Below are 17,045 nucleotides of genomic sequence, written 5' to 3' on the forward strand. Positions count from 1 at the left end.
TAAGAACTTTTTATGTATCAAATCAGCTCCTTTTATATTCATTTTGCAGGTATTTCTCTCAACTTGTGTTTTTCACTTTAATTTGTTCATAGTGTTTTTTGACAAACATAAATTTTATATTTTTGTATAGTTAAATCAATTAGTCTTTTCTTATTGATAAGGTCCTAAGAAAGTTATTCATTATTCTTAGACTGTACAAAGTTTCGTGTTTATTTTCATTGGCAAATATTTCTTTTCAAAATAAATCCGAGATGGGTGAAATATTTTTATATAAAATGTGAGGGTTCTAACATAGAGACCCTGTCTCAAAATACAGTTATCTCAATTTATTTAATATTCAATCCTTTAACCACCGATTTAAAAGTTGCTGTTTTTAATCTGCTAAAATATTTTAGATTTGGAAACACTGAGGCTGAATCACATGATAACTGACTGGTTAGGAAGAAGAGGCAGATTCGAAGAGGACTCCCAGGGCCCTTGTTCAGGTCTCAAGATGATTATTAGTGCTTCTCATTAAGAAAGGGATTTGACAGGGATAGCAGGTTTGGAAAAGGGTCAAGTTCACTTTTTAGATATATCATGTTCGAACTTCCTATGGAAATGTACTGTGCCTTCAAAACTTAGGTGAGGTATAACTTCAGCCATCAAGTTTTCCTTAAAATAAAATGAGCAGCTTCTTCATTTCTACTATTATGGTCTTCAATATTCTTTTGTAAGTCTGACCAGTACTTCTGAACTGTTTTTTAACCTCCCTCATTACTGTCTTTGTTCTAAAGCAATAGCATGGGGAGGGGAGACTGGAATCAAACCCTGGCCCAGACTCTAGCTCTGTGGTCCTGGCCAAGGCACTTCACTTTTCTGGCCTTTAGTAAATTGGGGTGATAGCAGCTTTCATGCAGGGCTTTCATGGTAAGCTTTCGAGGTAATACTTATAAAGCACAGAGTACAAGTCTGGATGATATTATAAAGGTGGGTACTGTTGAGTGTACTCATGACACTATTGGATTTGCGAGCTCCAGTTCATTCATCAATATCAACGTATGCATCCTCCACACCAGGAAGCTCTCTTGGATGTGACCAAGCTGGGGCTCCTTGCCTCTGCTCCCTGGCACCAGGGTGTAGTTTGGCGCAGCACTCGCTGTGCCGTGTCTCATCTGTGTATTTGCCATCTCTCAACTGAAAGACACTGTATGGCAAAAATAATAGCTTCTTCATGTTGCATTCCCCAGGCCCAGCACGTGGCTAACATATAATAATTGCTGAATAAGTTAATTTCAGCTGCACATGTGCAGAGATTTTTTTTTTCCCCATACTTCCTTTGGCATCATTCTGGAAGTTCTGTATTTGGCATTCAACACTATACATATTTCAGTTTAAACTGCCTATCTCCAACAACCATCATTTGAGTTTCTTGGTGATCTGGGCAGTTGTATACTTTGTCACTAATATTTCCCTGCAGAATAAGCAAGTCTGATCAGCATCTTTGAAAGCAGGGTGGTTTGTGTTAGAAAACTTTTGGAGTGGAAGGTTATACCTTCTGGATTTCCAAAAGGGATTTTGGAGGCATCATCACACTGGCATTGTTTGCTTTTCTTCTTGGTTTATAATTGCAGAGATAGGAGAAGTCTTGTGTTTCGCAGAGATAACATTCTCCGAGTGCTGCTGAGGCCCTGAGTGAAATAGCCGACAGACACCGTGTTATCACACAGCTCCATGCCTGGCCGGGCTGTCTTTATGCGAACATCACCTGCCTTCTCCCCTGCCTGTAAAGAGCCTTCCTAATCAGAAATAATACTTGTTTTTGCCCCCAACTAGATCACTGCAATGTGACAGCACTTGCTCTGTGGGTCTGTAATCAAAACTAAGTTGTGCGTGTACATTTTCCTTGTGTATTTTTAGGCCATGGAGAGAAAGGGATGAGAAGGAGAGTGTGTATCTTTACACAAGAGATAGCGTGAGAACCCCACCTCCAGTCAAGCCCCAGCTGCTAACAGGCTTTAAAAACCACCAAGAATAACAACAACAAAAACATGTTTAGTTTGAAATCATTCTAGGTTCACAGGAAGTTGCAAAACTGTGCGGGAAGTTCTGTGTGGCCTTCATTGTGTTTCCCCCAACGGTAACATCTTGCAGAACGCTAGTGCAGTGTCACAACCAGGACATTGACTTTGGTGCATTTGGTCTTAGGCCCAACTGATGGCAAAGTGTCGCAGTGTCAGCTGGTTTGGTGTTAGCAGAGCTGCTGTTCAGCCAGAATGTTCTATAGTACCTTCCCAGTCCACATCTGTCTGATTGGCCAGTGCTTGGGATTCTGGCTGTTAAATATTTTGATAGTTTCCTCTGACTAGAAGAAACATGTTAGGTTCTGCAGGCCTTTTGGATGCTAATAAAAGCTTCTATTTATAGAATGATCTTATGCTACATTAACAACTTAACATGGACATTTCCTGTAGCATGCACGAGCTTTTTAATTGTGCATAGGATCCATGCCGCCTTGACCTTGGAGAATTCAGGGCTCTGAATACTGCAGCCCCCCCAAATGCTAGAGAAGGGTGAGCTACCTGGATGCTGGCTTCAGTTGTTCCATTCCCTGCTGCCAACTGCATTTAAAGAAAACTCCAGGAAGCAGTGACCAAGCGCCACCAACATGTGACCCTGTTCTCTCCAGGGCTTCACATTTCTTGTGTTCTCTTTTGTTCTTTCTCCTTAATGACTGTGACTTCTGCTCTTTCAAGGAAGAGATTTGCCAGCTTCAGAGTATTCAGGATCAATATTGCCGTAAATAAGAAACATAATGAATGAAAAACACGCTCTAGCCTGTAGACAGATTTGATCCCTTAAATTCACATGTTATTATTAGAGTCAGGCTCTAATAATATTACAGTCAGGCTGCAAATACCAGCCTTTCAACTGCCTTTGATGGGATAAGATAGGGGAATGCTCCTTTAATTTGGGGAAACAACTCAGAGGCCCCACCTACAGGAATTATGATGTTTCCCCGTTGGTTTGGGCTACTCATATTTATTGTTCAAAAGGTAAAATTTAAATGGAAGAAGTGGTGGAGAGAAATTTTTCAACAAAGGACTTGGAGGCAGAGCTGGCTTTCCTTTTCAAAGTGCCTCTCATGAATGCACAACTCGGTGTGATATATTTAGTTTAACACTTTGGTATTTTGCACCTCACATTTCTTTGCTTTCTTCTTTTCGTCTTTTGCTTTCTTTGGTCCTTGCTTTGATCTTGCTGTGGACTCACCATTAAAATGCTTTCATATACAGCAAAGGCCTCCCTTTTTAATCTCCCCCATTCTCCCTGAAGTTTCTCACCCTCGCCTCTTTTTCACTCCAGCCCTCCTCCTCATAGTCAGCAAGTGCATTATTTAAGTCTGCCAAGCTGAGAGATGCTCAGAGAATAAAATATGCAGCATAGCCATCACCCAGTTATTTCATCCTGTGTCTTTACGTGCTTGCTTCCTCTCCGTGGATGTTCTTCAAGCCCCGGATTTTGGAGATGGACAGATCTATGCCACAGTGGTGGGATGTGTCACCAGGGCATGTGGCTCTTGCATCATTGTGGCTCATTCAGTGTGGCAGTACTGCACAGAGGAGTTTGAAACCTAGAAGTTTCCCTGGATGCCCACCCCTTTTGCATTATCTTGGTCAGCCTGTTGGCCTCTTCTCTGCAGAGCATTGACCACTGTCAGCGGAAGGTGGCCTGAGAAAGTAGACAACTGCCTCAAGTCCAGAGCCTGCTGCTCCCACTGTGCCACCTGGCCAACTTCCCACTCGTGGCTACAGCCCTATCGAAAACTGGTGCTGATGGTGGCAGATTCAGAATAAGACGGGATCGTCACACGGGGTGCTTTGTACTCACATGTAGTCCTCACACAACCCTGTGCAGTGGAATAGGATCGTGCACACTCTGGTCACTCGCCTCTAGGAAAAAGAGGTGCTTCTGGGCTGCTAGAGGAGCCAGTTCTCAGGATGAGCCCAGGTTAGGCCTCTGCAGTGTCCATGACCAGGCAGACAACATCGGATTTCACAGCATCACATCTGCGGGAATCAGGGCAGGGTGATGATGCACGGAGGCACACCACTTAGAAACGGAGTGACCTTGGGAAAGTTACTGACCTGCTGTCTTAGTCCCTTTGGGCTGCTGTAAGGAATACCTTAGACAACTATTATGTAGTCACAACAATTAAAAACAAAAATAATTTCTGGGGGATGGACACACTTGAAGCTCTGACTCTTGGCGGAAAGGGGGGAAGGCAACACACATAACCTAAACATTTGTACCCCCATAATATGCTGAAATAAAAAATAAATAAATAAAATAATTTAAAAAGAGAAATACCTTAGACAGAGTAATTTATAATCAATACAAATTTATTGCTCACAGTTCTGGAAGCTGGAAAGTCCAAGGTCAAGGTGCCAGCAGGTTCAGTGTCTGGCGAGGGCCCAGCCCTCCCAGATGGCCCCTCTGTGTGCCCTCACGTGGTAGAAGGGGCAGGCCAGCTCCCTGGGGTAACTCTTTTACAAGGGCACCCATCCCATCCCTGAGGGAGGAGCCCTCATGACCTGATCACCTTTCAAAGTCCCCACCTCTTGATACCACTGCATTGGGGGATTAGGGTTTAACGTAGGAATTTTGAGGGGACACAAACATTCAGAACATAGCACCCTCTCTGCCTCAGTTTTCTCATCCATAAAATGGGAATAATAATACTCTTACCTCACAGAGTCACAGAGAGGGTAGAAAGAGTTGATACACGTCAAGTAGGTTACCACAGCTTGTGACACTTACTAAGGACTCAGTAAGTGTTAACACAAAAACTGTAGGATGTGGAAAGTGTGCAGACAGCCCGTTCACTGGTTAAATTATGAGAAGGCGTCTCATCTGGTTGACTAGCGTTCTGGAGCATTTCCTGATTAGCTGACATTTTTAGTCAGCTTGGTTAGCAATTTGGGGATATAAATATTTCATTCTAGACACAGACAAGCATAGTATTTGAAATGTTTGAAAAATAATGTTTTCTCAGAAAAGGAACTTTGCCTTGGTGATATCAGCCTCCCCAGGGGTGTTTTCACCACAGAGCTGTCAGCACTGACACTTTGACCCCTCACGTAGGGGAGCTCCCTCCAGGCCATCTGAGGGGCCCCAACTATGTGTTCACATGTGCATGTATTCTTGTAAAATGTACAAAAGAGTTTTTTTCTTTTTCTCAAAGAATATTCTCTACATTGTATAAACTTCAAACCCCACAAAACCCAGATTCATTTCTGAGACTTACTGTCTCCATGTGACAAATCAGAAACCGCGTGTCACGTGACCAGGCTATGCAACAAGGTATCTCCCTCCCTCCCCCAGTTTTTCCATTTTTAAAGATAGTATTTTAAAAATTTATTACTGATCTTTGTATGGCCATGTTTATACATTTAACCATAACTGATTATTTCAGGCACAAGGATATTCTCAGGCACACATGGAAATCCAGGTGTTTCAAGTCTACCTTTGTGTGTGTGTGTGTGTGTGTTCTTTCTAGGGCATCAAAGCTGATTCTCACACATATAAAATATTGAAATATCTCAGAAAAAAAGACACTGCGGAAATGTCAAGTGTCCTGACTCATGTCTGTGCTACAACTCTGTGTCGAAGCCATGTTTTCCCTGCACTAACTGTCATGAGCCCCTGAGCACAGCGAGCTGGGAGTTCCCCTAGCACTGGGGACGGCCAGGCAGGAGCACCCTGCACGGGCTGGCTCTTCCCCAGCAAGGCGGGCGCGCCCCTGGCCTAGGCTGGAGGAGCTCAGGAACCCAGGTCCCACTGGGACAAAGGGTCTTATGTAAGTGTCTCACCAGGTGCTTCCAGGGGTGGACTTGGGGACCCATGAGGGTATAAAGAACAGCAAGGAACAGATATCTGCTCCGAGAGGAAGTGGCCTGGCAGGAAGCCAGGGCTGGGGGCAGGACAGCTGAGGAGACTGTGCTTTGGGAACAAGCTTCCAGTCAGCCAGGTACCAAGACAGGGATTAAAGGGCCAACTGGCCACAGAATATAAAGTCAGGCCAAGGCATTTAAATTCACACGCACACAAAATCACGTCTCCAAACTCCCTTCTCACATTCGAGAGTAACCAAGGCTTACAGGCAGTCAGGGCCGCATATTGTGTGACTCCATTGTTATAAAATATCCACAGTGGGCAAATTCACATGGTCATTGGGGGCTGGGGGAAGGGAAGAATGGGGTAGGGTGGGGCCGGGAACCTGCGTTTTCACACGCTCTCAGGTGGCTCCCACTCTGAGGATGACTGGCTTAGAGGCAGTCATTTTGCTTTATTTTGTTTTTTAATTGGAACGTGCCATATGTGCTCTTTTCTCGTCCCCAGCTGTCACAACCCATGCATTCGCAGGGAGCAGCGTGCTCAGACCTCCGCAGCTGCTGGCGGGGAGGAACGTCGGTGCTGAGGGTGGCGGTGGCGGTGGCGGTGAGGGGGGCTGATGGTGGCAGGAGGAACGCTGGTAGAGTTGTAGGTTTATTAATAACAGCAGTGGGAGCAGGAGTGGGGAGTGAGCGCAGGTTCTGGCCTAGGGACTGACCTGATAGTGAGATTGCTCCACGCAGGGGTGGCCGGCCACCAAGGTCTCAGTTTTGGAAGTGGCACGGGGAACCCTCACTGTGTGGGCTGAGGTCACCTCCACGGGGCTCAATCTCTTAGACAAGGTTGGACGAGGAGGAGAAAGCAGAGATGGGCGGGGCAACTGTGGGATTCTGGAAGGTCTGCTGGGTTAGGACGAGCCCTGATCCGTGTTCATCGCAGGTGGGGTTAGGTCCAGGCCAGTCGCTAGACCAGAGCTGCCCAAAGTGCGTGTAGTGGGACAGCCACGACAGGAGCCGGGGTACGAGTTCTTGGGCCACACCTCAGACTTACTGTTGAACCTGACATAGGTTAGAGTTTGAGAAACACTCATCTAAGCTTAGACGGCTTCTCCCGAGTCTCCACGCCTTGAGGGAGAACTGGAATATTCAGTAAGTCTCCTCATTAGGACGTACTGATCATGCGAGGGCTGAGAGGTCGGGCGCCCACCGTTGCGCACGCGCAGACTTGGCCCCACCCCCGGCGGCTTGGCCACTTCCGGAGCGCACATCAGTGCGGCGCTGAGGCTCTGGAAGCAGGCGGAGGTGACTTCGCTAGGCCAACACTTGCTCCCGAGCAGGGCGCAGAGAAAGGGGCCGTGCTGATGGTTCATTCTGTGATCTCACCGAAAGGGTGGGATGGGATCGAGACAGAATTCGGGACTAACATTTTTTGCTTTCGTTCTCACTGTTTGTAGCTTTCTTTTTTCTGATTTACGCTCCCTGGGCCTGGATAGCAGGTGTTTGTCTTACTGTTAAGGATCAGCTATGGAGCAGATCTGCGCCTCCCGCCCAACCTGCCAGTCACTCCCCATCACGGGTAGTGCCTGCTTCTCCCCCTTGACTTCCGCAAGTGTTGTTTATCAGAGTCTTAAGAAACACAAGGATTCCCAGATGGCACTAAGCCAATTTAGTATTGGATTTTATAACACTGGAAGGTAAACATTATTTTTGCAGAAATGAGTTTTTGTTTCCCTCTCTGACTTGGTTGGTGAGAAAAAAATGTAAAATGTTTTTCTTGTTGTTCTGATAATGTCTAGGAATGGTTTCATCTGTTAAGGATGGTAGACCATCTCAGGGGAGGGTGTGACATTCCTAACCACTGTCATGTTGGGGTTTTGTTTGCTTCCACGGGGGGCCTAGGGGCCTTGTTTTACTTGGCTAGCTGGTGGGCTCACTTACTTTCAGGGGAATGTGGGCTTTTGCATCCCACCCCCAACCCAGCCTGGCTTCTCTCCTTCTCCAAATCCCAATGCCCCAGTGGCTTCAGATATGTTCCACCAGGACCAGCTTTTCTAGAAGGCTCTCCTGAGCTGTCCAGTTCTCTCTCTGCCAACCTTGTCCCTCCAGGGCCCAGCTGCATCCAGAAGGGAATTCCCATTTCTCACTGATCCCATCAGCAACCTCCTGTTGTCTAGATCAGTGGGCCTTTCTCAGCTCTCCTTCCTCGAATGCATGTGACCCTGGAGGTTGAGTAGCTTTTTTTCTTTTTTTTTTTTTAGACAGAGTCTCACTCTATTACCCGGGCTAGAGTGCTGTGGTGTCAGCCTAGCTCACAGCAACCTCAAACTCCTGGGCTCAAGCGATCCTTCTGTCTCAGCCTCCCAAGTAGCTGGGACTACAGGCATGCGCCACCATGCCCGGCTAATTTTTTCTATATATTTTTAGTTGGCTAACTAATTTGTTTCTATTTTTAGTAGAGATGGGGTCTTGCTCTTGCCCAGGCTGGTTTCAAACTCCTGACCTTGAGCGATCCTCCCACCTACGCCTCCCAGAGTGCTAGGATTATAGGTGTGAGCCACCGCACCCCACCCTTGAGTAGCTTTTTGAGGACAAGGACTGTGTCCTCCTCTCCCACATAGGTTCTCTGTAAATGTTTATAAAATTAATGTGCATATCCTCCTCTTGAAAACTCCACCAAGTTCTTTACATGATTAAATTACTCTCAACTGATGCTATTTCCACCAGTCTCTCTCCCTGCCTCCTAAACATGTGTGTTCTGCAAAGTATGGTTCTAAGTCTTCTTCACCTCATCTCCTGGAACTGTCATCTCTCCCACCCTGTCCCCGACACCTCTGCTCTGTCCTCTCATCTCTGGAACACTGCCTGGGTTCAACTGTCTACCCCTGAATATCCGCTGGTACCTCCCCCTGTCCCCAGAGAAACTCATCCACTTGCTCATCTCATCTTCCCAAAGATGAAACGTTGACACGCATGATTCTGTCACACAAATAGACCCCATTCTGTGCTTATGTTTTTTCTTTGTGCTATGTACTCTGGAATAGTGAGAATGCATGCCCAAACCTTCTGCTTAACAGAGAACCTGCTCCATGAACAGTCCCAGCAAAAATGACATCTCCCTTGGCAACTACTCATAGAACTTTTCCTTTGCAGCCATGAGCTCCACTTATCTCCTATTACTGAATATTGCAATTTTTGAACACTTACTTCTCCTTAACTAGATTGCAAGCATCTTGAGGGAGCACTTGTGTCCAGATTGTCTCTGAGTCCAGGCAGGGTGCCACCCAATACCTTACAGTTGGCCTGCAATGCCAGGAATCGCCATCAGTTTGGGGAGAATATTCTGAATGCTGAGAACATTAGGTATGGGGGGGTGCCCTTGCCTGGACTTAAAGACAATTGAGAGGCTGGGGACAGAAGCCTGGCAGTGTCACTTGTTCGGAAACCCTGCTGGTTGGATGGTGGCATCTCCCTCAATGTTCCCGTCAAAGCCCCTCAGCTGTCACTTCACTTGTGTTTGGAACAGTGTGTTCCTGAACCTTGTAATAGTGAGAATGGGGCCTGCCCCTAGACAGCGGCCTCAGACTTTACAATGATGTAAAGTTAGAAAGACAAGCTGTTCATAGGAGGTTATAAAATTGACCCATATTCATAGTGGTAATAAACCAGTTATTGTTAGATTGAACATTTACTGAATGTGTATCGAGGGCTTTATATAGAGCTTCTCATTTACTCTCAACTGCCAGGAGGCTAGTGCCAAACGCTTAGGCATTATCCTCGTATCCCTTTGTGCTTCTCAAAGCCCTTTACTAGCTATATCTCAGTAGCCCTGAGATGTGAGAAGCTGAGTGGAGGTGAACTACACTTCTTTTTCCAACCTCATAGATCCCTACCCACATCACTCCCCTGCAGTCTCGTGACCACTAACCAAGTGAGGAAATCACTTGATACTTGGACACAGTGACTGATGTAGCCAGGAGCTGACATCCGGTTCCTGGGCAGAGCCACGACTAGGTCCCAAGCTGTCTGGCACCAAGCGCCTGTGGGTCCCCTGGCATGGTACATGGCATTCAGAATGTTCTCCTTGAAGTGACAGAGATTCCCGCATCCCAGGCCAGCCTCGAGAGTGGGCGGGATTCCCTTCATCGTATTCCATGGGGGCTTTGCCCACCTTGTGGCCCATTGCCTTCTCTGTCCCTTACCTACCCAGCCGGCACTCATAGGGAACACAGGAAACACAAAGCAGGCATGGCCTGCCTGGCCTTCCTGCTGACATTCTTGCTCCAAGAAGCCTACTTAACTGAAAGGAAAACCCAACCAATGTTAAGTCCGGAGGTGGCTTCTAGAAGCTGAAATCTCTGTGGGTCACTCTAGTCATCACTGTTGGTTACCCTTTCTCTCATGGTGTGTGAGGAAGCAGAGGGTCCCAGCTTCTCCATCAGCCCCCGACCAGTTCTGGGACAATGGTAAAGATGACAGCCACATGGGCAAGACTCCAGCCATGATCACTTTTATTGAGGGCATACTACGTGCCCAGTGTCTGCAAAGACAATCAGTGGTTCTCGAAGTCTGGCTCCCCACACCAGAGCATTGGTTTGCAAGTTTGAGAACCACAGCTCAGGCTAACAGGCTATTTTTACCACCTTGGCCATGGCTTCCTCAGGCTGCCTAGGCTGCTCTGAGGTTTCTGTTAAAGTCTCTCAGTCCTATGTGGAGGGGAAGAGAGAAGATCAAGTAATTCCTCATCCCAGCTACTCAGTGTCGAGCATTTACACTGTATCACAGATAATTCTAGGTGTGTCTGTGTATTAACTCATTTAATCCTAACAGTGACCCTAGGGAGCCAGTACTATCATTTATCATCACCTTTCTGTAGATGAGGAAACTGAGGCACAAATCGGATGGCTAACTTGCCCAGGGTCACTTAGGTAATAAATGGTGGCACTGGAATCTGAACCCAAGGCTGTTGGCTGCAGTCTCACCCTAACCATGTGTCACACCTCGTGGACACTAAAGGGTATGTTCCCTTCCACCCCAGTTTCCATTGTTTTCGCCTTGAGGGTGATGCGTCTTAACCACCGACCTCCCTGAATTAGGCTGCTCGGGCTGCTGTAACAAAAGACCACAGACCAAGTGGCTCAAACAACGAAATTTTATTTTCTCACAGTTCTGGAGGCTGGAATTTCAAGAGCAAGGTGTGGCCGGGTTGGTTTCCTCTGAGGCCTCTCTCCTTGGCTTGCAGACGGCCACCTTCTTGCTGCCTCTCCACACACCCGTCCCTCTGCGTGTGCACACCCCATGTCTCTTTGCGTGTCCAAATCTCCCCTTCTAGTAAGGACACCAGTCAGGTTGGGTTAGAGCTCACCTTAACAGCCTCGTTTTAACCCAGTCATCTCTTTAAAGGTCCTATCTCCAAGTACAGTCACATTCTGGGGTACTGGGGGTTAGGGCTTCAGCACATGGATTTGGAGGGGACACAGTTCAGCCCATGACACTCCCAGTCCCCGTCATTCATGCCCTTGGCCAACAGTAGCTATTTCATGTCTCCGTACCCCAAGGCCTCTTTTACCCCCTCGAACCAAACCCACCATTCTCTGTATGTCTTCCTGGGTTGAATGGCGGCGTCTCTCCAGGGACAATAGCCATGATGCAGAGTGGTCAGCTGCTACGTATGCTACAAATGTGTGGCTTTAATTTGGCAAAAGCTACCGTGTGCACCTAGGAATGGAGGGATCAGCACAATAGCTGGTAAAATAGGTTTTTTAAAGCTTTTTCTATATTGAAGTCAGAAATAGCAATGTTGCTTAAGGTATTATTTGTGGACCCATGCACCAGAATTGCCTGGGCTGCCCCTGGACATGACAGTGACCTAGGGAAGGAGAGTGTTAAGGGGTGGCAGATCTAAGAATCCTCTCTGTGTCAGCCCTTCTCCATCCTCCCACATCCGGTGGTTCTTGGGTGTGCAAAGGTGTCCACCTTTCTGTCTGTGGCGTTAGACACAGTTGGGTTGTGTTTCAGCTCTTCTGTTAGCAGGTGTGTGACCTTGGAACAGGTTAGCCCCCCTATGATTTTGTCTTAATTTGTGAAATGGAATTAATCTAGTAAATTAATGGAATTAATCTCGAAACCTCCTACAGTTGCCGTCAAGGATTAAATTAGATCATAGAAATAAAATACTTTCCTACCCGCTTATTTCAGAAGGGAGGGAGTTCAATCCTTGGTAGTATTAGTTCTGCCACCAAGGTAGCATTTCTCCTACTGAGCAAAGGCTTCTTTTGCATCCCAAGATATATACTATAAGAACTAGTCTATGTGCAGATGGAAAAGCTTGTATAGCAGTTGATAAACAGGACCCAGGAGGTGGCAGGATGGAAATCCCAGCCAAGTTAGAAGGAACGGCCACAAAAAAAAAAGAAATCTCAAAGGATATCTGCGGCTCACAGCAGTTGGGATATAAAAGCAAGGCCTGGTTTCTATCCAGCTGTGTAAATTGCACACTGTCAGAGCATAGCTGTCTTGGGTGAGTGTGGCAGAGATGTCTTGTGACTCCCAGACTGATTGGGTTTTCTTTTCTACTAGAATTACTAACATGTATTCTTTTTTTTTTTTTTTTTTTACACTCTCCAAACTCCCTGAAGATCTGTGGGCATAACTAGTGGGTTGGATGCACATTTGAAATGACATGTTTTTGGACCTTCTTGTGTTTTGTCATTTGTAGAGGAGCTGAAGGCCCCCCTGGAGGAGTACGTCCACAAACGCTACCCCGGTCTGGTGAAGGTGGTGCGAAATCAAAAGAGAGAGGGCCTGATCCGAGCTCGCATTGAGGGCTGGAAGGCAGCCACCGGCCAGGTCACCGGCTTCTTTGATGCCCACGTGGAATTCACTGCCGGCTGGTAGGTCATGGGCTGGAACTTGGGGACACTCAGGACTTGCACTGTGGTAGGGAGGGGCTGGAAGCTGGGAAATGGGACCTTGTACCTGTTTTCTCTGGGACCACTGGAAGAGTGGAGATGGACTGATTGAAGAAGAAAGTGAGACCGTTGTCTGGGATAAAGCTGGAAGAAGCTTGTCTGCTTTCTATTCAGTTCATCATCATTGTTGTCATCATTGTCATAATCATCATCATTGAAATTTCTAGTGAAAATGGTGTATGTTAGAACTCAAGATAATCCCTGCAAAGGAGGCAAGACCATCATATTTTTATTATTCTCTTTTCCCACTTTGCTATTGTCTTTCCTGGGAAGGATGGTGACTGTTATTGTGGGAAAAGAGATACATTTGTAATTCTAACAACTCAGGCAGAGCTTCCGAGAACTTATGGGATTATCTTTAACATCATTCAGGGGAAGAGGAAGTTTATTGTGTAAAAATGTGGCCCTGATGTTTTCCCAGGTGAAAAGAGAAATTGGTATGAGATAAATTGGTGAGTCTACAGGGAGTAGAAGATGTTTGGATGTATGAAGAGTGAAGCATCGAAAATGCTCAAATCATTCAATGAGCATGTTGAAATTGGAATAGGATTGTACAATTTAAAAGCATGGTTAGATGGTTATTGCTAAGTAACCAAGGAAAAATCGAGTTGGAGGTTAAAGAACTTGTGCTCTGCATTGGTTAATTAGTAGGAAACAGAGTCTTATATTTCACAAATAACCTTTATTTACATTCATTGGTAGCGTGTTGAATGGCTGTTGTTCACAGTATTAGATTTGGAGAACTGGTATCCCATGACTAATGAAACATTAAAATGTCTATTCTTGTTCATTTGCAACAACCTTTAGAATCCTTTTAATGACCAGATAAAAGGAGAGTGGCTATGCATGTGACCACACAAACACCGGTTTTCTCTCTGGTCTTTTGCTGCCATCAAACCCTGGTGACTCCCAGCTGCGTATCTGCAGTCCTGACCTCTCCCCTGAGCTTCAGAGGTGTTTATCTCTGGTAACAGTCACTCTCAAAGTGTGGTGCCCAGACTGGCAGCATCTAGGGACTTGTCAGAAATGCAAATTACTGGGCTCCATCTAGACCTCGGGGGGGTAGGGTCCAGCGACCTGTTTCAACCAGCCCCCCAGGTGACTGTCCAGGCTGGAAAACATCTGTGCCTTCTGCACAGATATACTTGGATGTTCCACTGCAGCCTCGGGCTTGCCTTATCTGTCTTTTCTGCTGCATCGTTTCTTCCATGTGGAAACTGGTGGCTCCACCATGTCCCCATCTCTTGATTCTTCCCTTGTCATCACGTCACTCATCAGTCAACCTCCGGCGCCAGCCAGTTTTACCTGCTGTTTCCCATGTCTCCCTCCTCCTCTCCGTTGTGGCTGCCACCTCCCCGCTCCATCCTTCATTGTCGTTCACCCGAACGGATGCAGTGGCTGCCTGAATTCATTCTTTTCATGGGTATTTGCAGGATGCTAACATGTCTCCAATGCTGTGCTAGGTTTGGGGTGTGCCTGGTACTGAGTGGCTTCTCAGGACTTTGAGTGGTAGCGCTGGGACAGTCCTGGGAAAACTGGGACAGTTGGTCACTCAGCTGAGGTTCAAAATGTGCCTTCAAGGCTGCAGCCTAACTCTGGTCTGGCTAGTCTAGTCTGCCTGGCATCTCATTCTAACTGAGACCCATGACTCATTTTCCACACTTCTGCCAGAGTGGCATGTGGCCCTCTCCGGATTAAAACCCTTTGCAGTTCTTTATCACAGGGTAGACGAAGTGTCTCAACTTATACTGGTTTATACTGCAGTAATAACCTCCAGTCTTGGTGACTTATGACAATAAAGATTTCTCTCTTGTCCGTGTGGCACGTCAGCCACGATTGTCTGTCTGTGGCTGTGATTGAGTGATCCTCTATGGTCTGGGATCCAAGGAGAACTCCTGCCAGGACATACCCTCTTTGTGGCTCAGGGAAAAGAAGGACGACTGAATCTCGTAATGGCTGTGACAGTTTCTGCTCAGATGCAGCATTGTCACTTCTGCTCACATCCTGTTGGCAAAGCAATTCGCAGGTCCCAGCCAAATGTTAATTGGTGGTTGGGGGAGGAGTCCAGTCCCATAGGGAAGCACTGCAGGCCCCTGGTAATAGGCACGAGGTCCCCAGGGAGGAGGACAAATAACTGGGAACCGTCAGGTCATACTCTGTCTTGTAGTCAATAGGATCAGAGTCCTCAGCTGCAGAAGCATTACTGGAACCGAGGTCCTCTGCCCCTGCATTCAGTGACTCTGTCACTGCTCAGTGGTGGGTGGACCTGAGCTTCCATATGCACAGCCCTTCAGGGAGGCAGTAGAGCTTCAGGGTTAGGCCTAAAATCAAACCATCTAGACTAGAAACCTGGTTCTGCCACTACCTGGCTGATAGCCTGGGGCAAGCCACCTAACCTCCCTGGGTCTCAGTTGCCTCATTTGTAAAATGATGATCCTAGTACCTACCTCCTAGGACTGTTGCGGGGGTTGCATTATTCAGCACTTGTAAAATATTTGGAAGAGCACCTAGCACTTAGTAAGTGCTCAATAAATATCAGCTGTCATTGGCTGATAGGGGAAAATAGCACATATTCAAAGATTCACAAAGGCAGCATGCAGACAGTGTGACTTGAATAAGGTAGAGGAAATGGTCTAAGGTTGAGGGGAGGAAAAAGGCTTCCTACTGGGGGAAATTAGGGAAGGCTTCTTGGGAGAGGTGGCACTTGAGCTAAGCCTCTTCCGTGGGCTTGGGTCGGGCTTTCTGCCGACAGCACGGGCACCCCCGGAGTGCAGGCTTGCCTGGCCTGGGCTCCGAGGCACGTCTAACGTCTTGGAAAGTCAGACCCATTTGGCTTCAGCCTGCATGGTGTGTGCAAAACTACCCGGGGCAGGTAATGGCCCAGGGTATATTTTATTGCTCATTTTCAATAGAAAGATGAGATGAGCCAACAGGTAATTCAATAGCTGCAAATGAAAAGAGATGGGTTGTCGACGTGCGCTGTCATTATTCTTCCAAATAATGCAGAGGAATGGGGTTTTCGCTTGACTCTTTTCCAAAGCCTGCACGCTCCTCCAAGCTGGGAGATGAATGTGCTGGCCTAGGAGAGCCATCTTTTCCTTCTCAAATACGGGAAATGAGCCCTTCCTACGTCCACCCCCAAGGCACATGATGGCAGAGGTGTCCACCATCTGTTTTCTTCTAAGCCAGCCAGCTACACCTTGAACCTGGAGCCAGATCCCTGACTGACGGCTGCTGCAGCCCTCGGGGGCGGCGAGCCAGGGGGCAGGATTCTGCCTGCTTTTGCATTTAGTTAGTTCCCAGCCTTTTATTGCTAAGCAATTCAATTAGATCCTTTTAAAGAAATCAATTAAATAATCAATTAAAACAACTGAAATAGTCACACGCACAAAGAAGCTAGTGAAATGTTTATTAAAACCAGGCCAGCTAGGGCAGAAGTGACCTATTTTGGGAAAGGGAATTCAGTGCCAGCAGGAAAAAAGAGGGAGCAGTCAGTGCCCGGAGGGGAAACTTATGACACTGTGGTGCCATGCAAATCGTGCACCACCAGTACGCTGTCAGCGCAAGAGAGAGGCTTGGCACTGTCCCAGGGAGGGGACCCCATGCTCTGAATTCTTGCTTCGGGATCCTCGTGCCACGACTGACATCACTGTAGTGATTGCGACAAGGGTGAAAGCACGAGCTGTTTCACACACTTCACAGTCCATGCGTGGAGCTGCATGATCCAACACGGGCAGGTCACCGGGCTTCCATCTGAGTCGCAGCCTGCCCAAAGCCCAGCCTCCTAGCTAAGTCGCTTCTGTTCATGTCCTGTGGTCTGGGCGTCTGTGCCAGTCTTGGGGAGTGTGCCTTGGGGCAGACATTTGATTTCTACTTCTCTGCGTTTCAGGGCTGAGCCGGTTCTATCTCGCATCCAGGAAAACCGGAAGCGAGTGATCCTCCCCTCCATCGACAACATCAAACAGGACAACTTCGAGGTGCAGCGCTATGAGAACTCGGCCCACGGGTACAGCTGGGAGCTGTGGTGCATGTACATCAGCCCCCCGAAAGACTGGTGGGATGCCGGAGACCCCTCTCTCCCCATCAGGTTTGTGGCGGGAGCTCTGGCTGCCAGTGAGCACCCAAATTCAAGGGCAAGGAGAACCCACTGGCGGGGCCAGCAGAGACTGCCTTGGGCTGGAGCGGCAGTCTGCAGACAGCTCCT

General features: G+C 47.3%; 1 protein-coding gene across 1 annotated transcript in view; it reads left to right on the top strand.

Moving 5' to 3' along the window:
- Positions 1–17,045, top strand: part of GALNT17 (polypeptide N-acetylgalactosaminyltransferase 17) — a 399,836-nt gene that overhangs the window by 186,777 nt on the left and 196,014 nt on the right. Inside the window, exons 4-5 of the mRNA XM_012764068.3 lie at positions 12,589–12,763; positions 16,731–16,928. Coding sequence (XP_012619522.1) covers positions 12,589–12,763; positions 16,731–16,928 — 373 coding nt within the window. The remainder of the gene's footprint in view (positions 1–12,588; positions 12,764–16,730; positions 16,929–17,045) is intronic.

Source organism: Microcebus murinus, chromosome 19 (assembly GCF_040939455.1).
Source record: "Microcebus murinus isolate Inina chromosome 19, M.murinus_Inina_mat1.0, whole genome shotgun sequence".
Taxonomy (NCBI): Eukaryota; Metazoa; Chordata; class Mammalia; order Primates; family Cheirogaleidae; genus Microcebus; species Microcebus murinus.